Source organism: Drosophila miranda, chromosome XL, assembly GCF_003369915.1.
Source record: "Drosophila miranda strain MSH22 chromosome XL, D.miranda_PacBio2.1, whole genome shotgun sequence".
NCBI lineage: Eukaryota > Metazoa > Arthropoda > Insecta > Diptera > Drosophilidae > Drosophila > Drosophila miranda.
The window spans coordinates 6,574,750-6,599,567 of NC_046673.1; the positions used below are offsets into that span (position 1 = coordinate 6,574,750).

The following is a 24,818-nucleotide window of genomic DNA, read 5'->3' on the forward strand; positions in this document are numbered from 1 at the left end:
AATATGTATGCTCTCATTTATTTTTAAATCTATTCTTCCAGCAAATTTTGTCCCAAGGTACGCCTATTCTCTTAGCCCAAGAGTAAGTACTAGTATCTAAATATAAGCTGGAGATTGAGCTTGAGCTTGAGTGCGTCTTGAGGGGGGAATGAATCGCATGGTAACACGCGTGGATCCCAGAAGATCGCGCCAGATCGGCCCGGGTGGAACTCGGTCAGGTCATTTGATTGCCGCGGCTGCGGCGGCGTCAGCATGTGGCATGCGGCGTGGGGCTTGTGGGGGCTCTGGCGGTGTGTCCCACTTAGGCGACACAACTCTGTGCTGCCTTTTTTGGGCGGTCGGGCAGCCGGCGGCGGCAGGATGCTGATGATGATGATGATGATGATGATGATGATGCTGGAAGCCAGCAACAGGTCGGACTTGTCCCAGTCCCGCTCCCAGTTCCCTATCCCCTGTCCACATGGAGGATATGTTGAGGGGGCTCTAACAGAAATGCAAGAGATGATCATCAGAGATCATCAAGTGATTCAAATGGGTTTGCAGAGGAGTGAATGGAATTCATTTGGAATGGACGTAAAACTCCATACATTCGTGGGAATGGAATGACAAAATATGGGACTGGCCAATCCAATGGAATGAAAGCGAATCTATTGGATAGAATGAGTGCATTGGAGATGCATAACTTTTAGGCAGACTATCGGAATGGAAGTACGAAACGATGAAAAACTTAACAGGATGGGCTACATCCTATGGATGATTTTAGGTACTTTGAATAAATTAAATGGACTGGAACGGACTAAAGATTTCCACTTTGGATATGGTGACAAAATCTGAGCCCAAAAACCAAAACCACAAACAAAACCCCACATTTTTCACTTTCTACGCATTCTGCAATTAAATCGGATTTTGCGGCCCTTTTTTGTTTTTTGTTTTATTTTATTTATTTTTTTTTTGATTTTGTTGTTCACTTTCCCCTAAGGCAGTGACCCGCCCTCCGCTTAATGTTTAAGATACAATAAAACTTAAACAAAAAAAAAAACAGAAAAGAAGATAAAACTGGGACCGAAGCTTTTGATACCCTTTGTCAGTTTCTGTTAGATGTGTTCTTTCAAAATTTTTTCTTAAATGAACATGGATTTTTATTGATTGTTTATATGGTAGCCATATGATATAGTCAACCGATGCATCTATACCCACATCTAAATGTATCTATCAGTGCAATTGAAATACTGACAGTTTGCTTAAAATATCTTCAGATATAATTTTCGTTAAAAGACTGCCTTTGCGACCTAGGCAGTTCCGAGCTTTACCATCTATTTATTATAAATATGAAATACTTAAAAAAAACACTCTTTAAAATAAATATAATAAAGATAAGTATAGTAAAGATAAGTAGGTTATATATTTAATCCAAATATACAAATATTTATATTAGTTTATTATTTTATATTAGTTTAAGCTTGAAATATATTTAGAGCAAATAATTTGTATATTAATATTAAAATGTTATTGAAAACAACTTCCTTTTACAATTTCCAATTCACAAAACTATTGCTTGCAATTTTTAGATCGATTCTCAGGGATTTTCCGTCTGGGTGGAGGCTTCTTTTTCAGTAATACCCACTCGGCAAGGGTAAAGAAATATCAGGTAAAGCACAGCACAGCACGGCAAAGAAGCATACTGTCCCCGGTAATTACAACTACTAAGACAATACGTAAAAAACAATAGCAGTTTGTTGGCTTTATGCTGTTGTTTTACTGTACTTACTGGAGCATTACTAAAAAACGTTTAACGTTCCACCAGCCAACGGCAATTGACAGACCAGACGCCCCAGACTGCGGGGGGGGGGGGGGGGGGGGGGGGGGGGCTTTGGGGGCTTGGGGGCTTGACATTTAATAACAATAATCTAGAGAATAAGATTTACAACAAAAAGAAAAGAAAATATGAAAAAAGCATTTTAATTGCGAGTTTTCTTTTCGGTCGGTCTCTCGTCTATGATCTAAACAGAAGCCAAGCATGTCAGACATGCGCGTACGAGTATATTTGTATCTAAAAGATACACATCTCTCTCTACACGCAGAAGCCCAAGAAGATGATCTAAGTATGTACATAGATATGTACCTGTTTTTGGGCGAGCCAAGACGTTGGTTCCAGGCCACATAACTTTTATTCGACTTATTTGAAAGCGAAAGTCTCCATCGAAAGAACCACCAGAGATTTGTGTATTCTCCAACTGCTGGAAAAAGACTCTCACATCAATCGAACAACTCCCAAAAAAAAGCAAACACCAAAAGACCCTTTGCCATCTCTATAATCTACATATATGTTGTTCATAAAGGGAGAAATCTAGTTGATGCCTTAAGGTGTGTTCTTTTTTGGGAGATCTATAGGGATATTTGCTATATGCTATATGCTCTATGATTATGTATGGGTTTCTTCTGCAGACCCAGCCTTTTTGAGGGCGTTTGTCTCGGATCCCGAGAAGGACAAGGCTCAGAAGAAACAGGCCATGGAGGAGTGTCGTAACCCGTCAGAGACGGAGAGTCCTTTGCTGTTCCAAACTTCGGCACCCTCTCTCTCTCTCTTCTGAGTACACCTGAAGAAGCCGTAGGCCGTCTCTGTTCCGAGTCCTGTCTCACGTTCTCGTAAGTAGAAGTACAATCACATAAGGCTAACAAGGCACAGCATCTGCCTAAGAATAAATGACATACTATGTATTTGTGTAAAAAATATACATACAAATTCTTATATTTATGCACATATATTATTTTTGTGATTGTTTTATGTACTGTCAGAGGGTATTATTCTCCATAATCAGCATCGACAGGTCTCCCATCTGTATAAAACTATGGATAGGCTCTGCCCAATGGTTCCCTGGAAGATCGATGCACCTTTATGTCACAACAAACTTCTCGTATTTGCAAATCTAATAAAATTAAATGTTCGTCTCGTGACAGTGGAAAATTTCCACGCGTTCACTATAATAAGCAAAATGAAATGTGTGTGGTGTGGTTTCCTTAATAAGAAAAACGAAAACAGAACGAAAACAATATGAAATTGAAATAAAAATGAAAATAGAATGCTGCCCCCAGAAGGCAAATCCAATGATAGAAATGTTTAAGAGATCATAATTTAATATGATAGCAGTTCATTGAGGATCAGATCCATTAGCAGCAGTTCAACGACATTTAATGAAAATTCCTCAAAACACATTTTCTTCATTCAACATTCACATTTATTTCATTTGTGTTTTGACAGAATGATGAAGATATCGAAAATAAGAGAACAAAAGTACGATATAGACGAAGATATAGATAGGCAGATATTTACATACATATGTATGTGTGTGGATCCACTCACGTTCTGGCTCGTTGGCTGCCTGACCCAAAATGCGATCTTGGCAAGGGCAATCAGCATTTCGTGGTTTGCCGAAAATAAATATTATTCCCCTTGACGCACCAGATGATTGTCTTCTATCATTCAAATCGTGCAAAATCACGGTACAATGTTCGATTCCACAGAACCAAAGCGAGTTATAACATATGTATATGTATGTAGACACACTTTCGTATCCACGTATTATCCATGTATTCTCTGTTCTCTTGTCAAGGTCAGGGACAGCCCCGCCCGCACCTCCAGGGTCAGCATCATAATCATCCCCATTCCCAATTAAATGTTCGTGTCTTCAAATAGTTGGCGTGTGTATCTCAATATAAAGCCGTGGAATGAGTGCTATGTATAGAGTCCCTCTCTAGAGATTCTTTGTACTCGGCCCGACAAGGCGTCCGTCGCGTATGTATCTTTGCCTCTGCCTTTTTGCTGTTTCTGTTGCTTTGGCTTTACTTTATTTTTATTTAAATCAATCAATAATAAAACATACAAAAGTTAAACGATTCATTAAGACTGTTTCTCTGATGGTCTCGTTGATAGAAATGAGTCGACTGGGAGATGCTCTCCGAATCAAATTTAGTTTGTCTAAAAAATGTTCATATTTTATGGATATCAGCTCAATTATAGTACGAGTACGACTCTATCACTTTGTGGTGGCAAATGAATCAGTCATTTAAGCATAATTTTGGTTTCGTTCTTACTACCGTTACGTTATACAGCTTTAACGCTCAGTATTTATTGGTTTTTTAACATCAGAAGTAAAAAATGTTCTTGATTTATAATTAGATTCTTTTAAAGTCTATTTCTATTAAAACAACAATAAGTTATAGGACTTATAGGAGTTCTAGGAAGTGCGTTATAGTATCTACCATATGCACTTTTTGCGCATTCTTTTTGAAATTTAAAGATCCTTTTATAGAAAAATCTATGGGATTTGTGGTTATCTAAGGGATCTATAGAACATGAGGTGTGGCCTTACTGTAGACCCATGAATGTGTCCCTTTAGCATCCCAAAAAATCTCAAACAATTGAAAATCGTTTTAGCAGCGCCACCTGCCGGAATGATGATTGCTCCGATTAATCATTCCTTTACACAACACAAACAAAACCCAAGTCTGTGTGAGTGGGGAGAGAGAGAACCAGAAAGTGTCTGAGGGAGTGAGTGAGTAAGTGGTAGATGGGTGTGTGTGAGTGTGTGCTAAGAGATGTTCAATGAAACGGTTTCTCATCAAACAGCTGATCGACAACCTGTTGGGACACACAGCCGCGCCACGCCACAATCCCGCAATAAACTTGGAATGCTTTTGTAATGAGGCAGAGGGCGACACAGTGGGGGCGACGGGGGCAAGAGACAGAGACAGTGACAGATCAAAAAGCAGAGGAGAGAAGTGCAGATCTCTGCCAGAATAAAAAAAAAACAAAAAAAAGGTAAAATGAAGCGGGGGTGTGAGAGGTGGTTGGTTGTTGGTGAACGCCACCCGCCCAGCGATGAGCGCGGCGCGTTTTCGCTCCGCCCCAACCCCACCTCTCCTCCAACCACCGCCTACCAGCCACCGCTTGTCCGTCTGTCTGCCTGTCTTTCCGTGCCATACAAGCGCACCGCAAATACGGCCTGGCCTGGGCCCGGCCCGGCCCGGCACCGTACGGCCGGTCCGGCCCCATCGGTGTCGTCGTTGTCGTTGGCGTTGGCCCGTCAGTCTTGAAAATTTCGTGGAGCGATTAACACACACAGAACGCTGACGGTGAACGAACGCACCGCATCCGCATCCACCATCTCATCCGTTCGACAGGAGCCGCAGCCGAGCGGCATAAGAAATTAAAACAAAACCAAATGCAGGCTCTAAAAATAAATCATTTAAATTAAGAAAGAACTTTGCCAAAATTACGCATTTCTTATTGCTCAACGTGTGGATTTTTGTTGGGTGTTTTCTTGTTTTACACATACATACATATATATTTTTTTCGGGTTTTTGTAAATTACCCCACGCCCCCCACACACCCCATTCGTCTCGTACGTTGACCGAGTTCTTTGACAACAACACAGAAACGCACAGCAGCAGCAGCAGCAGCACCAGCAGCAGCAGCAGCAGCAACAACAACAACAACAACGACAACGAAATGGATGCAGAGGTGTGTAGAGTGCAATAATTGAAACCGTTAAAATTAAGAACAAGATAAGCAGGTATTCGAATTATGGATACCCTAGCAAATCAATTTGCTTGAATTTTTGTCTGGATAGCCTTACAAATCGAAAAATTTTATATCAGCCCATATCAAAGAATTTAATTCATTGGGAAAGTAGTTTCTTAGAGTTAAAAAGTTCTTAAGACAAGTTTTTATCGAATATATATATGAATATATTAAGTACATATTATGTATGCTGGGTGCTCACATTATGTGGCAAACTGATTTCCAATGCCATCCATATGGTATTGCTTATATAATGTTGCTGATCAACAAACATTTCAAACCTCTCTTCCAAACTATAATACTCTTCTGCCACCAAAAGTCAAAGCGAAGAAGAAAGCGAAAGACAAAGCAAAAACGAAAAAGTGAAACCCAAATTAAACAACAGCAACAAGTGTTGGAAGGGGAGGCTGAGTGGGGAGAGGCTTGCGAAGGGTATGGGAGAAGAGTGGAGTGGTTGAACGAAATCAGTTCTGTTTTTTTGGTTTCTTTGAACTTCTTTTCTTTGTTTTGGCTTGCAGCATAAAGCCAAACAAAACCAGCTACAAAAACACAAATTAAAACTTCTTTTGCAACGACAAAAAAAACTACATTCAAGTGCAAAGTCAGCTGGCAATAGCAGCAGCGCAGCAGTGCAGTCAGAACAAGAACAGCTTCAGATGTGTGTGTGTGTGTGTGTGTGTGTGTGTGTGTGTGTGTGTGTGTGTGTGTGTCTGTGTGCTAGTTTGTATGACAGCTGTTGCACATGTCAAGCAGAGGCGTCCACATGGAGGGGGAGTGGGTTGCAGAGGGTGTCTGAGTATTTGGATACGATTTGCATAAATATGTTTGTATTTATGAACAAGCATGAATGCGTATGAATAATTGAATATGAACGATATGAATACAAACCAAAGAAAGGTCGATCGTTTTGATACCCTTCAAAATTCTAAATTTTGAATAAATCGCTCAAGTGAGCTGTAGCAAAGGATTGTGCAAAGAAAGAACACTGATCAAAGAACAGAAGATGATTCCCAGATGATTAAATATTATGATTATCACAACTTTTTATCAAACAGACTATGAATAATAATACAAACCAAAGAATGGTCGATCGTTTTAAGACCCTTACAAATTATACAATCTATATACCATCAAAAATTATAAGGATAAATCGCACAAGAGACCTGTAACAAAGAATTGTGCAAAGAAAGAATATTTATCAAAGAACAGAAGATGATTCCCAGATGATTAAATATTATGATTATCACAACATTGTATCAAACAGACTTCCCATACAAACAAATACATATTTTGTGAGTTTTTCTGTACACACAAATCGAAGTAAACAAATCAATTCCAAGTCCCAGTGGAATGCCAGAACATATGTACATGTGTATATTTATGAGAAGGAGCCCTGCATGAATCCACAATATTCATAGAAACACAGCTTTTGATCATTTTGAATCATGCCTTTAGTCAGATTCGAATCTCTGAAAACTGAGCCCGAGCACTGCGGATTAATATAAGCACGTTTCTGAAGTGACACATACTACGTGTATCCTATGTACACACACGGAGATTGGTAGCAAGTTTTGTGTGTTGCTTTCTCGTTCTGTCTACCAGTAAATCAAGTAGAGAGTGAGCAAGAATATATCCGAATCGATTCGGATCTGACACAGTACAAATTTCGGGATTCATTCAGTTCGTCTTTGGCAAGCGCTTCGAAGTTATGAGAAAACAGAATCGGTGATTTTTACGGATCTAACGAAGCGATTCTTGAATCCCAACGAATCGACTCGGCAGCCCGTGCATGCGGTGCTCTAGTAAGATTACGATTAATAGATCTAACTTCCGTTTGAACGTAAAATTACGATTCCATAATGTGGAATTTTTTATTTATTTCTTATCTTACAACGGGGTCTTGGATTTATGGGTTGGATTTTTTCACTGCCAGTTAAGTGACGATTATGAATAGATAATGTAAGATTTATGACCCCCTTCCGCAGTGCCGGCGCCACTGACCTTTGCATAGTTACGCCTGAGAGAACGGTTATTAAAAATGCAAATGATGGAAAGGAATGGAAATTCTCACACTTTTATGCACTTTGCTTTTGATCAAGGTCAGAGCTCTGCTTCCCCAGACACCTCCCCGAGCATACTATCCATTGTAAAGATATGTATATTGTACGTTACTATCTGGCATACGTCAGTGCCACAGAGTGGCAGAGAGTGGGGTTTGGAGGGGCAATACAAAAGCTTTGCCAATAAAAGCCAATCAAGGTTCTCTCTTTTTCTCAGATTTCCGGCAACACTTAACAAAACCCGGGGAAAATTAAAATTTGTTTGTTGTGCCTCTGTGGTGCAGTGCACCCTCGAGAACGGGAACCCCCCTTATAATCATGCCCCATGCCACTGCCACTGACCGACCAACGTCAAGAAACTTGTCGTGGCATGGAAAATTTTCCACTTAAAGACATTGAATTGAGTTGAAAATGAAAAAAAATGAATACAAAAAAAATAAAAAGCACAGAAAGAGCAGAAAGAAAATACAGAGACCACAAATAAACTTCAGGCATTTTGCCAAAGGCCTGCCTTGGGTTAAGAGTCGGCGGGATGGATATAGCCACGTACTTGAAGGCTGCTCATCTACCTATCTGGTGTTATCTATCATTAACTAAACTTACGACCAGTCACATCAGTTTACTTTAGAGTACTACTACTAATAAAAACTCCTAATAGAAGTAGTTTCCACTACGAATTTAATTGTTTTCAGTGGAATCACGTTCGCACGTGATTGCCATAACAAAAAAGCAGTAAAATATTCCATCATTGATATTTGGTTGTATTTTGTTCCTATAATATTCGAATATTTCCAATCTACATTCTTTTTTTTTGTTTCTTTTGCATTGATAATGCATTTTTGTATATTTAATCTTCTCCAAAAGAAGACCAACGATAACATTATTAATCTGTTAACTATAACTTGGCTAACAATCATCTAAAGCCAAAATTCGAAATATTGTAGTGCTACATATACATATGTACATATGTATCTCTTTAGGATTTCATGGCCGGATCACCCGTTGGGTATGGTATCTATTTCGTTATCCTTTCGCTTAGGGGGAATTTTTGTGCAGCGATTTAAAGTGTGCCACGATCTTTCGTAAATGTCAATAAACGCTTCCCCCTAATCGTGATACCTCTTTTTTCCTAGGTCACGACAATTAACAATTTATACTTTGTTTAAACTTAAGGCTTTAGTTGCCGATAAGCGCAGAACACAAGCAACAATAGCAAATCGTTGTCTAGCTCTAGAGTGAGAGTACCTGGAATTCTCTTGTGCTCTACAGCACCATTCTTCAGGGCACTTTGGCACGTCAGGGGCGCCTCATAAGTCGACCACTAAGAGATTGCGTATACGACATGCGGGACGTAATCTCAATGGGCTCTCATCGGATGGTGGGATGGGGAAAGAGCTCTCTAATGATATGAAGCCAAAAAGCAAATCAGTTTGCGATAACTCTGTCGTTATTTATGATTCTTGAAATGCACATATCGATTCCCGATTCCTGGCAACAGAGATGTCGAGGAATGCTGACACTTTCGACACATGAATGACACACGAATTGCCATTTTCGCTGTGGTGGCAGTATCTGGCGAGGCCATAAATAAGATCCCATTGAAATCTGACTCGTGGCATTTTATAGTAAAACATAAATCATATCATAAGTCCTAATCACCGATATCACCGTCGTAATTTCTCACCGGCTTTTGATTGTTCCATTATTGGAATAACAGATGGAGCATATGGGTTGAATGAACCGCAATGGATGGCTTCTGTTTAGATACTATGAAAATAGAATAAAGAGATTCCATATCGCTTATCAATGGTACATGAATCATCTATTGAAATGAGTAACTATTTCATTTCGCACATTTCTCAAAGCAAATATGAAAGCAAAACAATAATTGAGTTGGTTTTACCATCAATTACTGATTCCTGATTCACATAGAACGAGTGCATAATGATTCACGGATCGATAGTCGTTATGGAATGAACGTGTTTTATTGCAGAAAAGGATGCAAGGGAAATGGTGCAAAGTTTTCATATATCAGGTTCCCAAAGATAGCATCGAATGGCATTGAAACGCTGTACAGATTCCACAAAAGCGAACGGAGCGCGAACATGATTCGAATGGAATGGTTTAAAGATAACTATAGTTATAATTGTTCCAAATTAATGAAACCATCCATCGACTCGAGTCTCGAGAACCCTCTAGTGGATATAGACCATCTAGAACTGATTCCCATTGAGTTCTAGTCGAAGGCACAGGCACGTGCTTTAGTACAATATAGTACCAGATATCTCGCATCTTTATCTGTGTTTTTAGAGTGTCTAATGTCTGGCTGATGTGTTGGCAATCGTTTCAGTATCATTGAAAGGGTAACAGCACTGTATTTATACGTCGGTATTATTGATAGCGACTCGTTTGTACTTTCAGTTTTCGCTTTTATAGATCCGTTTAATTGGCTCTGATTTGATTTGATTTAGTCTCTCTAGTCTAGTTATTAGAGAGCATTTGGCAATCAGTTAGAAGCCTAATTTATAGTCCAAATCATCGCAAAAGCAACGCAATAATGGACTGAATTCTGGGTATTCCCTTTTGTTTATGTTTTAATTTATTACTTGATGGGAAAAGATTCCACGATACACGTTGTCTTTTTTCCTGTTCCCTACTGAAGCGACAAATTACTGGAATCCCCAGGGATTCCCCGTAGATAAGATCATAACCTATCTTCGGAGGGGAATTACTGCTGCAATTAAAGATCTTTGAACCACTTGGGAAGTGAACAAAAAGAAAAAAGAGCAACTGCCAACAAAATAGAGAAAAACAAAAGCCGAAACGAAAAACTTATTAAACATTGCTTTGTACTAAAGTTTGTTTTTACTTTTTTGTCCATTATAACAAAACCGAGAAGTCTACGTTCCAGCAGAGTCCAATCCAGAATCGGACCATGACAGGACCCATCCAGGAGGCTGCAGAGACAGGACGAGGTGGATGTGGATCAGTAGAAGTGGCAGGAAAATCCATACGGAAGCAACCCCAAGACGAGAACGAACATGGGGAGTACCATCCGCCCACAAGGTATGGATAGCAAAAGAAGTCTAATCCCGAAAGCTTATCCTCTTCGGATCCTCTCCTCTACTAATCTCCCACCAACTCAAAACCGAGAATAACCAACCGCTCCTTCCAAAAACCAAAACCAAAACTAATCCCAATGCCTATCCCAAAACATCACAAAAACAACCAAAACACCCAATCAAATGTTCTGCAAAAACCAATTAGAACCTAACAACCCAATCACTGTTCTACTAGCAGCATATTAATCCGTTCGTTTAGGGGAAATTCGTACAACCGAATCAACACGATGCGCATGTGCCCTAGTGGAACAGGGATACAGCTATGTACATACATATATCTCCATCAACGAATCAACGAACATTGCTTCTGGGAAACCAATTAACCTTCGATCTTTGCTTTTAATAGACCAACTAACCTATGATCTTCGTTTTTAAGAAACAAACTAACCTTTGATCTACGCTTGTATGACTATTGCTAACTTAACTCGATTGAATTCTGCTCCAACCTTTGATCCTAAGAACCATCATCAATCAATTATTGCAATTGCAACTAATGGAAGAACCTGCTTTCTAAGAACTTACTGAAACTGTCAAGAAATAACAAAAGCCACTTCTAAAACCGATTTCTGAGACAATAATCGTTTAGTTATATAAAATAATCCTTACTTCCATCACAGCAATCGAATTCCAGCGAAATCCATTCACAGCTCTTCTTCGTTCTATGAATGTGTTAAAGATTAATTAAAAGATTAACTAACCAAACCAGCAATAATTGTTCCACTTAAACTATAGACTTCTGTGTTATTTAAACTTTAAATGCCATCGAAGAATACCGCTTATACTTTAAGGATCCTATTTCTTTTAACTTCTACTCGAAGCCGAACTTCATCCAGCTATGGGAATCATATCTGTTACAGTTCCTACTAAAATACTGCATGCAGCAAAGGTAAAAATGTATTTTGAGTCAATATCGAGATAAAATATAAATGGATACAAAGATTTATGAATGTACTAACGTGGATAAGCCAACAACTTTTCGCCAGATTACAATCAATTTGAAGGTAGCTTTTGGGGTACAGTGCGGATTCCATTCAAACAATCTACAGAGTCCATCGTATACTCTGAGGAATAACCAATTGCAGCAGTAGTACATCTACTAAACTCTCTTCATGGAAATACTAACCCACTTAAAATTACCCGAAATATCATTGATAACCGAATAACCATCAACGGAAGATCTAACCCAAACTCCAACCGAATCCCCGCATGAAGTCCCACCTGCCTGTCGAAGTGGTGCCCCACGACGATGATGATGATGTATGTATCGTGTATTTTCAAGCTACCTGGAGACGATTGTGCACCTGTTCAAGGGAAACATTGGACCCGGGCTGTTTGCCATGGGCGATGCCTTCAAGAATGGCGGTTTAATTGTGGCACCACTGCTGACGGTGGTAATTGCCGTAGTGTCGATCCACTGCCAGCATGTGCTCATCGCCTGCTCCAAGAAGATGCGCGATCTGCGCGGTGATGCTGTGTGCGCGGACTATGCCCAGACGGTGGAACAGTGCTTCGAGAACGGACCGATGAAGCTGAGGGGTTGGTCACGGACCATGGGCCGGTTGGTGGACATTTTCATCTGTGTGACACAGCTGGGCTTCTGCTGCATCTACTTTGTGTTCATCAGCACGAATGTGAAGCAGGTGAGTGCCGTGGATGAGCAGGCAGGAAGCGTATGAACTCCAAGCTCAAGAGTGTCCTTTCTGAAGATCCTACAAGCGTACAACATTGACATGGATGTCCATCTGGTGATGCTGCTGGCATTGGTGCCCGTTCTACTGAGCTCCCTGATCACGAACCTCAAGTGGCTAACGCCCGTCTCGATGATAGCCAATGTTTGCATGGTCCTGGGCCTGGCCATCACCCTCTACTATGCTCTAAAGGACGGACTGCCGGAGGTTAAGGAGCGCGCCTATTGGACAAGCGGCTCCCAGTTGGCTCTCTTCTTTGGCACCGCCATCTTTGCCTTTGAGGGCATTGCACTGGTGATGCCACTAAAGAATGCGATGCGAAAGCCAAGCCAATTCGAGAGCCGACTGGGGGTCCTCAATGTGGGCATGTTTCTGGTCTCCGTCATGTTCATGTTTGCCGGCTCCGTTGGCTATATGAAGTGGGGCGAGGAGGTCGGCGGCAGTCTCACACTCAATCTTGGCGATACCATGTGAGTGTGCCACTGCAGTGCAGAGCCGCATTCCAGACTCATCCATATTGACATTGACTCATTCGTGAACCCTTCCTTCCTGCTCCCACAGTCTGGCACAGGCCGTCAAGCTGATGGTCTCCACGGGCGTCCTCTTGGGTTATCCCCTGCAGTTCTTTGTGGCCATCCAGATCATGTGGCCCAATGCCAAGCAGTTGTGTGGCATCTCGGGCCGCTCGCTGGTCGGCGAGCTCTCCTTCCGCACCATCATGGTGATCGTTACGCGTAAGTATCCCAGATAGACTTAGACTATGTACTCCTTCTGCCGATCAGCTACCCAGCACTAATCTCTCTGTCTGTCGATTAGTGGCCATCGCTGAGATGGTGCCCGCATTGGGATTGTTCATCTCCCTGATTGGTGCTTTGTGCTCCACGGCCCTGGCCTTGGTATTTCCACCTGTGATCGAGCTGATTGCCAGCAGTGAGCCAAACAAGGGACCTGGCCTGTTTGTCTGCACCAAAAATCTCATTATCCTGGTGGTGGCACTGCTGGGCTTCTTCACGGGCTCCTATGAGAGTCTCAAGCAGATTGTCAATCACTTTGGCGAGATGAATGGTTGAGGGAGCTGATTAGGATCATCATCAAAGGGAGAACCAAAGTATCCATCACAGCATCATTCATGAACCATCAAAGGGATCGTATGGATCGTCAAAAGAACATTAAAGGATCAGCGAAGAGTACTCTTTAGAAGATCATCAGGAGACGCTTTAAAGGATCATCAGAGAATATAAATCAGAGAGTCTATCAAAGGATCATCACAATATTAACAGAAATGCCCATCGAATCATCAGCAAACAATCCTCACAGTATCTTAGGAGAGATATCCACCTTATCCGTAATCAAAGCAAAAAAAAAAAATACTATTAAATATACATTCATATACGAATTTATTCTGACCGAAATGGAACGAAAAACTACTACTGGTCGAAAATACCAACATACCTTCATATGCGAGTACATACATACAATGTACGACTATATGAGTGCCTTAGCCTAGTGCCTCTTTCGTGTATTTTGTGAGCGTGCTGCGCATTTTACTTATTATAATTGATTCTTTAATAATTTTATTTTATTTTAGTTTTTTTTTTTTTTTTTAATAGATATTAAGTGAAAAAAAATAAACGATGCGACGTTTTGTTTTGACGTCATCGCAAATGACAAGAAAATGACAGATGTATGGCCTTGCTCTTATGATTAATATATACATATATACACGTTTTTTTATTTGGATTTTGGTTTAAATTGAAATGCTATAAAGAAGAAACGGAAGGGCTGCCGAGTGTATCCGTTCGCTTATGGGAAATTTGTACAACGCTTCTCAAAATGTCTCATCCTAACAAATGTTGGGACCTCTACTCTATGTCCAGGATAAACGCTTTCTACGATGCACAAAAGTGTCTCAGATTCTACCCCTCCATCAAATATATGTCTATCTAATACTAAAACAACAGGTTCAATTTACGAGTGAATGGTATATGACTCAGAAGGCGTTAGGTATTTTTCATTTAATTTCCCCAAACAGGTTCAAAACAGCAGCTCGGGCGACGAATACTAATCAACCTGCGAAACGGGTTCAATGAAATGGAATTTAATTTGACAGAGATTACCATTTGGTGTTGAAGCATCGCATTAGCATTAACATTGACCCCCATTTCGCGCTATTCAGATAAAGAGAGAGAGAGAGAGAGAGAGAGAACGTGTGAAAAATTTGCAATTATATGATCGATAGTTGTTCCATAGTTCTAGCTAGCTTTCGCTTTCCGTCTATAGAAAGGCGTGTGCTTACTCGTACAATCCACAACAATCTGCACAAGTTACTCTCCCTCTCTCTCTCTCTCTCTTATTGTGTTTCAAGGAATTGCACTAATCTAATCCGAATCAAACGAAATTCGAATCCGAATCAATCTAATCGAAAACTGTTTTGCCATTGCCCAGAGGCGACCTTCAACCTTCAAAACGATTCTTGAAACAATGAATGGAACTGCAGTCGATGCCGTTAGATACTCATATGCGGAAGTCATGGGCGGCGATTGGAGGGCTATTGATATATTGAGGGATACTGATCATCCCAAATGTGTGGTCAACTCACAATTTCGATTAAAGCTCTCAAAGGAAAAATAATATGCCACAGTTTCATGAAATGTGGTTGCCCTGCCTGGGTCTAGGCCACGTTTGTAAAAGCAATTGACTAGATACACTAGAGTGGAACAGGAGTATTAGATCATTAATATACCAATAATAGACAAGTACCCCTTTGACTAAGCCCCTGTTCGTTGTTATGCATTTGGTTATACGCCTTATATAATCCAATTGCTGAATTCCGTAAACATCGATCGCATCGATGGCTCGATTGATTGGAAGAAGTGAGAACGATAGAAAGAGATGCAGCGAAGAGCACAGTACTCTGAGTATACAAATATGCAATTCATTTAACTGGCGCTTGCACCGGACCCAAATAAAACGTTTCCTCCAATCAATTCGGTAAATTTCCATGCGTTCCACTGCCACGGCATTGCTGGGGCCTGAAGAGGGGGCTGGTCGCAGAGGGCCATACATGTACTATATAGGGAGAGAGGAGCAGGTGTAACAATCACGAAACGTGCGCTGGGCCGACGATCATCCAAAGCGAAAAACGAGCAAGAATTCGATTCGCAAGAAATACGACAATAGGCACGTGCATTGGAAATACCGATTCGGATACAGAATTCCGGTACGCCACCGGATCCTTGAACCTGATCGAACCACTTCCTGCTGGCGGGCTGGAACGACGACCGGCCTGCTGCTGTTCCAATTCAGTGCCACAATGCCGTGACGCAATCAGCGTTATGGCTCGTATCCGCGACGAATATGCACGAGTATACACCCGTACACATTTTAAACTTAACTTTGAATGATTGCTGACAAAGGCAAATCGAGATTTTATGTACCCATAAATGTGTTCCGTCTGGAGATACATATTTGAAATATGGAGTAATTTAGTTAAAATAATACGAGTACGTAGGTGTACCAATTGTAATAAAATTAACCACTTGGCTGATTGCCTGTTGATATTTCCGAGTTGCAGGCGAGCGAGCAATTTATTTCGCGCTGGAATCAGTTAAAGCTAAAGCTGCGGGGGATTTTTCCATTTCTATTGATCTTTGTCGAGAGCTTTGCCTGCAAACTACTTTCAGCAATTAGCATAATTTTAATGAGGACAATTACAATCAAATGAAAAGTTGTGGGACTATGTAGTTTTTTATAAACTCCAAACAAATACATATGCACATACGGTATGTTCGTATGTACGTATACATACATACGAGTACATCTGGAGTTTATCCAAATTCTTGTATGAAAACGAGGATGGATGCCACAGATTTTCGTCTTTTGTGGGGCCGGAAGAGGGCGGTCGAAGTTTTTCAAATACACCTGTAACAGTGAGATATCCCTGGAGTATGGATATCAAATTTGGTTTCTATAGCTCTTAGATCTAAGCGCTCATCCGGCCGGATAGGAGGAGAGTGCTTCCTTCTGGGCGTTACACACATCCACTTTCACCAAAAATCTAATATACCCCTATACTCATTTTGAGTATCGGATATATAGAAAAGTAATACCATTATTTTAGGTGGATATACTTTTAAATTTGCTGTAAAAATTTCCCATAAACGAACCGACACATTCGCTACGAATGGCATACAAAATATGACCATTCACCACGAAGGTTCGGTTGTTGTATTAATATTTGAGTATTTTTTAAAATCTCTTGATGATATTTGATGGTTAACCGGGCCACTAGGTGGTGTGGTTTGCCTTGCAACATAATGATTTTTTATAGTTCTGTATAGTTAAAGATTAAGATTTTAGATAAGTAATATTCATTTTTTTTTGAATTTCTGAATACAAACTTCGAGCTCATATTAACAACGGGTGGTGCTTTGCATCATAAAATGCAGGTAATACCAGGTGCTTTTATCAGTGTATATTAGTCATATTTTCAGTAAAATTATTTAAGTGCTGTTCTGTTAACTGTGCAGGTAATCGTCATTGATCCACATCGCTTGCTGATCGTTTATCGATTGACTGCATCCATGCTATTTGCAAGCTCTCCGATCCCTTCCCTTCTTTTTCCTCCGGAATAGAATGCCACTAAATTGTTCAGCTTTTTTCGATAATTAGTTTAAGGGAAGAGAATTTTCGTGATTGTGTGTTGCTCCCTTCCTAGCTTGCCCTTCCCCTTCAACGATAACCGTTATATGCATTTTTGCATTGCTTAGACACACACACACACCCTCGCACAAACAACAATGTCAGACACACACACACAATGGCATATGTCGAGTGCTGATGTTTCGCTTTTTGTTTGCTTGACGCCGCCGGGGGCCCCAACCCGATTCTGTTGGCCAACTCGAGCATTGAGTCTGGTTTGAGTTCTTGCCGCGCACGGTCCTACGATCGCCGGGAGAAAACCCACCACATACATTGATATAATTGTACTCGTACGTACTCGTTATTCCCCTTCATTGATCGAGCAATTGAAAGGTGAAAATTGAATTTGAAACAAGTATGAGACTTCGATTCCGATCGATGCTTATCGGAGATATTACCATGTGGAGGCATCGTTTATCAGAGAGCATTTGATTCTAATTAAAAGAAAATAGGCACGATATTGATGGATTATGTGATTTGGATTGGTTTATGTCAGTGATTTACGACCGACTCTGTGAATATGTGCAAATTGCGTCACTGTGAATTATAACAACAATTAAATCAACGTGCGTTTCGGGGGAGTTAAATAACCGGAATTTACTCAAAAGCTTTAATTTATTTGGAATGATTTGGCAAAACAACCTTGAGTGGCTCAAAGTTAATGAGCCTTCCTTCCTGGTCACCGCAGTTGGAATCATTTGTTTGATTTACTTTCAAATGTTTTTGTATTTCTATTAGATATTTTTGTTTTATGATTGCCACCCATTTTTCATACAAGGGGTTAATGGATAGTGCAAGAAAAATGTGATGGGGTAATGCATCAGAGAGAGAGAGCGAAGATTAACAGCTCATCTGTTTATTGTCCCTCACTCTCATTAGCTTTGTTCTCTCTACGCTCATAGTAACAGCAGATGTAGAAGGAGTACGAAATAGATCCTCTCTTAAAAGCTTGCCGTCCCTCTCCCACTTGTGAGACATATTTGAAGAACCGTTAGGTTTGCTCTCATCTCACACAACAGCCGATGCAGGTGCAGAAGTAGAATGGGAAGAAGAGAGCGGAATAGAAACTAAAAAACTTTCAATTTCATTTAAAACGACGTCCGACTCCGTCTCATTACCACACACAGCAAGAGCAGAAGCAGCAGCAGAGCGTCAGCGAACAGAAGGCCATCGAAGCTGGCGAAATGGGCAGAACACTGGAGATAACACCGGTAACGGTAACGCCAACGGCAAATGGAGACCATCAGATGGAGAAACATGCAACGGATGTGGAGGGCAGCAACCCGGTGAAAAGGCGTCATGCCACCAGCAATTTGGAGGCAGCCACACATCTGTTTAAGGGCAGCGTGGGCGCTGGTCTCTTTGCGATGGGCGATTGTTTCAAGAATGGCGGACTGGCGGGTGCCACCATCTTGCTGCCGATCATTGCCGTGATGTGTGTCCACTGCGAACGGATGCTGATACGCGGCTCCGTCCTAGCCGTAGAGCGGACGCCGGGCGCCACCTTTTTCGATTACCCAGAGACGGTGGAAAAATGCTTCGAGTATGGGCCGCGTCCCCTGCGTCGCATGTCGCGCATCATGAAGCTCATTGTCGAGATGTTCCTGTGCGTCACGCAATTCGGCTTCTGCGCCATTTACTTTGTCTTCATCACCGAGAATTTGTATCAGGTGAGTCCCACTTACCACGTCAACAGGCTGCGATAATTGCATGGGTGGTTGCAACTCGGTTCGTTCTTTCGAAAAGTTTTAATTGATTAAAGTGGCTTACCATAAAATAATCCCTACACTTCTCTTTGATACAGGTACTGCAACAGAATGGAGTGGACATCAGCATGAGTATGGTGATGCTGATCACCCTGCTGCCCGCCATGATCCCCTCACTGATGACCAATCTCAAGTACATCTCGCCGGTGTCGGCCTTTGCAAATGTTGCACTGCTGTTTGGCCTGATTGCCACGCTGTCCATAGCCTTTTCGGACGGACCGATGCCACCGGTGGGCGATCGGCATCTGTTCACCAGTGGGTCCCAGCTTTCGCTATTCTTTGGCACAGCCCTCTTCTCGTATGAGGGCATTGCCCTCATCCTACCGCTGCGCAATTCGATGCGAAAGCCGGAGAACTTTAGCAGCCGCTTTGGAGTGCTCAACTCGACCATGTTCTTCACTACGGCCCTGTTTATCTTCACGGGCTTCGTCAGCTATGTGCGCTGGGGCGAGGATGTTGCCGGCAGCATTACCCTCAATCTCGTTGTGGAGGATGTGTAAGTTCTGCTCAAAGCAGGTGGAAGCTGTAACTAAATCTTCTCTTATCTTCTTCGCGCAGCTTGTCGCAGGTGGTGAAGGTTGTGGCCGCTTTGGGCGTATTTCTTGGCTATCCCATACAGTTCTTTGTCATGATGAAGATACTCTGGCCACCGCTTAAGCGGTCCAACAGCTGTGCCCAAAAGTATCCCATCAGCATGCAAGTGGTCCTGCGCTTCGTTATGGTAATGATGACATGTAAGTAGTTCGATGCCTCCATGTCTGTCCAACTGATTCCTACTAAGGTTTATGTTTCATATTTCCTTTCAATTTGTCAGTTGGCGTTGCTCTGGTGGTGCCTCAACTGAATCTTTTCATATCGCTAATCGGAGCTCTCTGCTCGACGTGCCTGGCCTTTGTTATACCAGTTCTCATTGATTTCGTAGTACGTGCCCAGGTGCCCAAGGGCCTGGGGCACTGGTCATATGCAAAGAATTTACTTATTTTGGCAGTGGCTCTGCTGGGCATTGTCACTGGCACCTATCAAAGCATCGTCGAGATTATAAGACAGTTTAAGTAGGTAAATCCGTTTTCAAGTATTTCTTTGTAAATAATGCTGTAATTTCTGTATTATGTGAATGCGCTGTAATGTTGTAAAATTCGTTTAGTCTTAAGTCTTATTCCTATACAATGTATTTTTCCATTTTTTTTTGTTTGTTTATAGTTTTAAGCTGTGCATTTTTTGTATGTATGGAACGTCAATTGGCTTTCAGAAAGAGAGAAACAACAAAATGATCTACAACAGAAAATAATTTTAATAAATGATTACAAATCGTGAGTGGCTGGCCTTTTTGAATTTGGCGCTCATGGTGGCATCATGTTTCCCAGCCCTAGAAACCGCTCGCACTTATCGGAAAGTATCGAAATATTTGGTATTTTAACAAGTCTCAAATCTAACAGTCAAGATCAACGCATTTCATCGACGTAAGAAAGTCTTACATTCCTGGCGTTGATAAACTCTTATCCATAAAACGCTTCTTTGCAAAGCATAGCCACCATTTACTGGGCTTATCGTCGGGCGTGTCAAAGACCTTTTCCAGCAAACGATTGCCGGTCTCCTGACGCAGCTGCAGCAAGTACTGACGCATCAGCTCCGGTTCGTTCGTCTTGACAAAGATCGAGTTCAGCGGAAATCCAGGATCGCCCGGCAGGTCAAATTTTGAGATGGCCAGACTGTAGAGCTCCTGCTGTCCCTGGCTCTTATTGTTGCATCGCGCCAATCGCTTCAGGCAGTCGGTTATGTAGAGCGTTACATAGATAAGAACCCGGTCCACTTCCGACTGCGATTAGATATGAATTAATATTTTTTGGGGGGTAGTGAATGTATGTACATGTTTCTGTCTAATGTGTGTATGGAATGCACAAACCTTCACTTCGTATTCGCGAAAGAAAACGTTCGATTTGAAGTAATATAGTGACTCATCAATGATGTCGTTATCACCATTATAATTGGGCGCTGGGCCTCGCACTTGGGTGCGTAGCGGCAAGATGGCCATGTTCCCCACCGTTTTGTGGAACTCCTCGATCTCTGAATGATATGCCTTGTAAACAAATGTAAACAAATGAGTATGTTGTAAGTTATCAAATTTAAAAGCAAATTGCGGTAAAATCCAGTTTACACGCTCACGAAATTGAAGCCTGGCCTGGAAGTCTACCTCTGGTCAAAAGCTTACCATTTAAAGACTTTAGATACTCTACAAACAAATGTAAATAATTCCTTGCGAAATTAAAAGTTATTTTCCGAATCTCAGTAATCGTAAGTGTTGTGAAGCGTGACAATTTTCAAAGTTTAAGTATTGTTGCACAGTAATATTTTCTACTATACAGTATTTGTCATGATAAGTATGTTTGGTATGTTTTGGGGCATTTGCTTGGCATTCTTTTTTAATGACTTCCTCCCCTAGGTCACACACCTTGCAATCTTCTTAGATATATATCGGTAAGCTGATCAAATATTGTTGGTTTAAATCTCTAGGTCCATAAACGGTCGCAATTACGTTATGGCGCCTCACAACATCTATTCGAAAAAACTAGACCTGACCCAATAAAAGAGCCTCCCATTTCCTACATAGTAATACAAAACCGGTCATATCGATACTTCATCGATAAGTCTCCAACCAACAACAAAATGTAAATATAAATTTTACAAATGTAAACAACAAAAATGGCTAACAATCGTGTACGTATTGTTATTGTTGGCGATTCAGGTATTTATTTGCATTTATTACCCTAAACTAATCTACAGCTAACTAACTTATTGATGTAATACCTTGAATAGGGGTGGGAAAGACCTGCCTGACCCATCTGATTGCCCACAATGAGTCGTTGACACGCCCCGGCTGGACGGTGGGCTGCAACATCCAAGTGAAGATCCATCAGTTCAAGGAGGGCACAGCCCGGCAGAGCCAGTATTTCGTGGAGCTTTTCGATATTGGCGGTTCGCTGAGCCACAAGAATACACGCGGCGTCTTCTATTCTGGCGTACATGGCATTATCTTGGTTCATGATCTGACGAATGGCAAGTCGCAAGAGCAGCTGCTCGACTGGCTGCACGAGATACTCAACAAGGAGGGCAAGGATACGTACAAGTCGCGTAACAGTTCAATGCCGCCATCACCTTTGGCCAACTATTCCGCAGACTCTTCCTTCCACGTCCGTTTCGACTTGGAGGAGTTCCTGGGCGCCACACAAACACCCATTCTGGTGATGGGCACCAAGCTCGATCTCATCGATGAGAAGCGTCAACCCAAGACGGCTGTGAAAAAAGCTGGTGGCATAGGTCTCTCTCCCTATTCCCCTTTATATTCCATTTCTAAATACACCCCGTTTGTGTCTTTCAGCTGACAAATGTGGAGCCGAAGAGATCTGGCTGAACTGCAGAGATACGCGAAGTCTGGCGGCCGGCACCACAGATGCCGTAAAGCTATCACGCTTCTTTGACTGTGTCATCGAGAAGCGTGAATCCATTGGCTGCTCTGGGTCACATTATTATGGATCTGGACCAGCAGTGGCAGACAGACGTCGGCCCCCCAGCACGGCCACGCAAGCGGCAGAGTATTCCCTGTATGGCGGCACCTCCATCGATGCGGCTAGCGTTATGCCGCTCCTCGAGACCAGTGACCTCAAGTGACTGACTGACAGGCGTCCGGTGTGTCTTATGCTTAGCTTTTAGACAAAATGGAATGTGATTAATTAAATGTTATATTGTACACACAACACACTTTACTTTTCAATTAAAAAATGCTTGAATTATCCAACGAGACAATCGATGAAAAACATTTGTGGCATTTAGCTAGTTTCCTTCATTGTCTTAAATCAAATTTTTTGTCGTAGTTGTAGTTGAAATCAGTGAGTATTTGAAAGTCCTTATAATGAAAGTGTAAGTACTTACATTTTTATGCCGATACTCGAAGAGTTTGGGTACATATATATTATTTAAGTGTTAGATGTTTTTCTTATTGGGTTCTAAAATCATAAATTAGTGAAATTTTCTTTGCAAAAGGTCTGTTTCTTATTGTAAAAATATTACAAATGTAAAAAAAAGTAATTGCATTCAGTTTAAAACTATAAAAACTATAAAACTGCCCATTCATTGGGGAGATGCTCTTCTAGAGTATTTTGTATTATAAACTACTTGTACTTATTTGGTTTTACATGCCATTTTGGCAGAGTTTCGTTTTATTTGTGATTGGGCGATTAGGCTCCACCCTTCATCAGAGTACGATACCACTCGGGTATTATTTGATCTTCCGGCGAAGTGAGCACCCGATAGTACACGCTATCAGAGTGGGGAAGGAATTCAAGTTCGACCACTGTCTGTGGATCATTTATAGCCTCGAGGAGTTTTTTCAGCTCCTTGAGAAACTGCTCTAGGAATTTGACCATGGCCGTTGGACTCCAGGGCTTGTTGCGGGCCAACTCTGCCACATCGTGCTGCACAATGTCATGGCATATACCGTCCCCATCGCGCAATCCAACCATAATGGTTTTGATGCCGACTAGAAATGACTGACTCCACCAGGTACGAGACTTGCAAAAATTGAATGAGCGCTGCTGCCTGGCCTCTGACTCGAAGGCACCCGTCTTGAACTCCACAAACTGCAGTTTCCTAAGGGCTTCAGGATCATTGAAGTTACTGAAACAAACGAAACATTTAACATTAAAAATTATTTCCTAAATTGAATGAAAATTAATGGAAAATATCTGGAACTTACACAGGATTATTGCTGACGATGCCATCCATTTCGGCTCCATAGAGCAAACGCATGCCCTGCAACGAACAGCGAAACATTGCGTTGAACTCTACGGCCTCATTCACTGGGAGACTTGTGTCGGGCGGAGTATTGGGAGCTGGCGACGACATGTACTGCTCGAATTTGAAGCCCCAAGAGCACATGGCTGCGGAGTGCTCGGTCATTGAAACATTTTCTTCCCTTTGCTGATCGGTCTGCGTTTTGGCAATATAAATGGTACCATTAAGCCTGGTGGCCCTCACGCAAAAATCGTCCCGCGTCTCGTACGGCATACACATGAGCAGCCGCAGCACGCCGCGACAGGCGACAAAGTCTGCGCGCAAGGCGAGCGATTTTGACTCGGTCGGAGTCAACAGCTGCTGATGATTGTAAATGTACTTCAAAAGGTTTGCCAAATCGTCAGTTCCCGTTTTTTCTATCTTGCGTATGACCTGCTCATAGCCGGCCTTTAGGTCCAGTGGAAAGGATTCCTTTGGTGGCATCCACAGGTAGCTGGCACCGCTCGAATTATCCTCAAACTCCTGTTGAGAGTTCATGCTGAAGAACCCAATGCATTCCGGATGACTGAATTTGGGAAATGAATGTCTGTAAGTGCGTCCCAGCTTGTGCAGACGCCTGTCGACATGAAGACGTTGCACATCGTTGTTGCGTGCATGCGCCATTTTGTTAATTTCTTAATATTGGCTTCCACCGGTTAATTACACGATAAATTACAGCGAATTCGGTTTTGTTCCAAAATTGTTCCCGGTAAAACCAAGAAAAAGAAATGACCAGTGTGACCGCGGATTTATCGTCAACATATACCGTCCGACCCTCAGAAATATTTCGTCTCATTTTAAAAATAAACTGACGAATTCATGTTCTATATTCCTCGATTTATATATTCCGTGGAATATCTAGCTATCTAGATCTCTCAGCCCTGCCCACATAATTTGATCCAATTAATGAATCTATTTTATAAATGACTGGCTTATTTTACACACTTGAAATTGATTTTTTTGGCTCAATTTTGGTTCCTCAACAACAATATATCGTCTCGTGTGATGATGCATCGAACTTAGCCCACTTAAGCCCCCTCTATTTAAATAGTTTAACTACTTGAGGTAAATGG

General features: G+C 41.6%; 5 protein-coding genes across 7 annotated transcripts; 3 read left to right on the forward strand and 2 right to left on the reverse strand.

The window, feature by feature from the left end:
- The first annotated feature begins 5,483 nt into the window (after window positions 1-5,483).
- On the forward strand, window positions 5,484-20,232 carry LOC108161708 (proton-coupled amino acid transporter-like protein CG1139). Of its 3 annotated transcripts, none has more exons than XM_017296031.2 (5): window positions 5,484-5,521; window positions 18,280-18,822; window positions 18,957-19,414; window positions 19,477-19,652; window positions 19,733-20,232. In XM_017296031.2, the coding sequence occupies exons 1-5, from the start codon at window positions 5,510-5,512 to the stop codon at window positions 19,972-19,974; spliced, it is 1,431 nt and encodes a 476-aa protein (XP_017151520.1). In that variant the 5' UTR covers window positions 5,484-5,509; the 3' UTR covers window positions 19,975-20,232. The 3 variants fall into 3 exon arrangements, with proteins under 3 accessions (XP_017151520.1, XP_017151535.1, XP_017151527.1); XM_017296046.2 differs by lacking the exon at window positions 5,484-5,521 and adding an exon at window positions 17,353-17,442; XM_017296038.2 differs by lacking the exon at window positions 5,484-5,521 and adding an exon at window positions 17,362-17,485.
- LOC108161729 (proton-coupled amino acid transporter 1) lies at window positions 5,486-13,892 on the forward strand. The gene is made up of 6 exons (XM_017296056.2): window positions 5,486-5,521; window positions 10,541-10,707; window positions 12,043-12,403; window positions 12,470-12,921; window positions 13,013-13,185; window positions 13,268-13,892. Exons 1-6 carry the CDS (start codon window positions 5,510-5,512, stop codon window positions 13,519-13,521), a joined length of 1,419 nt encoding a protein of 472 aa, XP_017151545.1. The 5' UTR covers window positions 5,486-5,509; the 3' UTR covers window positions 13,522-13,892.
- LOC108161754 (actin-related protein 2/3 complex subunit 3) lies at window positions 20,192-21,241 on the reverse strand. Its single transcript, XM_017296090.2, has 3 exons — window positions 21,128-21,241; window positions 20,822-20,995; window positions 20,192-20,734 (listed from the first exon to the last, which is right to left on the reverse strand). The coding sequence occupies exons 1-3, from the start codon at window positions 21,128-21,130 to the stop codon at window positions 20,390-20,392; spliced, it is 522 nt and encodes a 173-aa protein (XP_017151579.1). The 5' UTR covers window positions 21,131-21,241; the 3' UTR covers window positions 20,192-20,389.
- Window positions 21,242-21,551: 310 nt separating this feature from the next.
- Window positions 21,552-22,714, forward strand: LOC108161746 (rab-like protein 3). Its single transcript, XM_017296080.2, has 3 exons — window positions 21,552-21,661; window positions 21,733-22,233; window positions 22,295-22,714. Exons 1-3 carry the CDS (start codon window positions 21,619-21,621, stop codon window positions 22,582-22,584), a joined length of 834 nt encoding a protein of 277 aa, XP_017151569.2. The 5' UTR covers window positions 21,552-21,618; the 3' UTR covers window positions 22,585-22,714.
- Window positions 22,715-22,740: 26 nt separating this feature from the next.
- LOC117186159 (decapping nuclease DXO homolog) lies at window positions 22,741-24,721 on the reverse strand. The gene is made up of 2 exons (XM_033386373.1): window positions 23,669-24,721; window positions 22,741-23,589 (listed from the first exon to the last, which is right to left on the reverse strand). The coding sequence occupies exons 1-2, from the start codon at window positions 24,367-24,369 to the stop codon at window positions 23,151-23,153; spliced, it is 1,140 nt and encodes a 379-aa protein (XP_033242264.1). The 5' UTR covers window positions 24,370-24,721; the 3' UTR covers window positions 22,741-23,150.
- Between the last annotated feature and the right edge of the window lie 97 nt (window positions 24,722-24,818).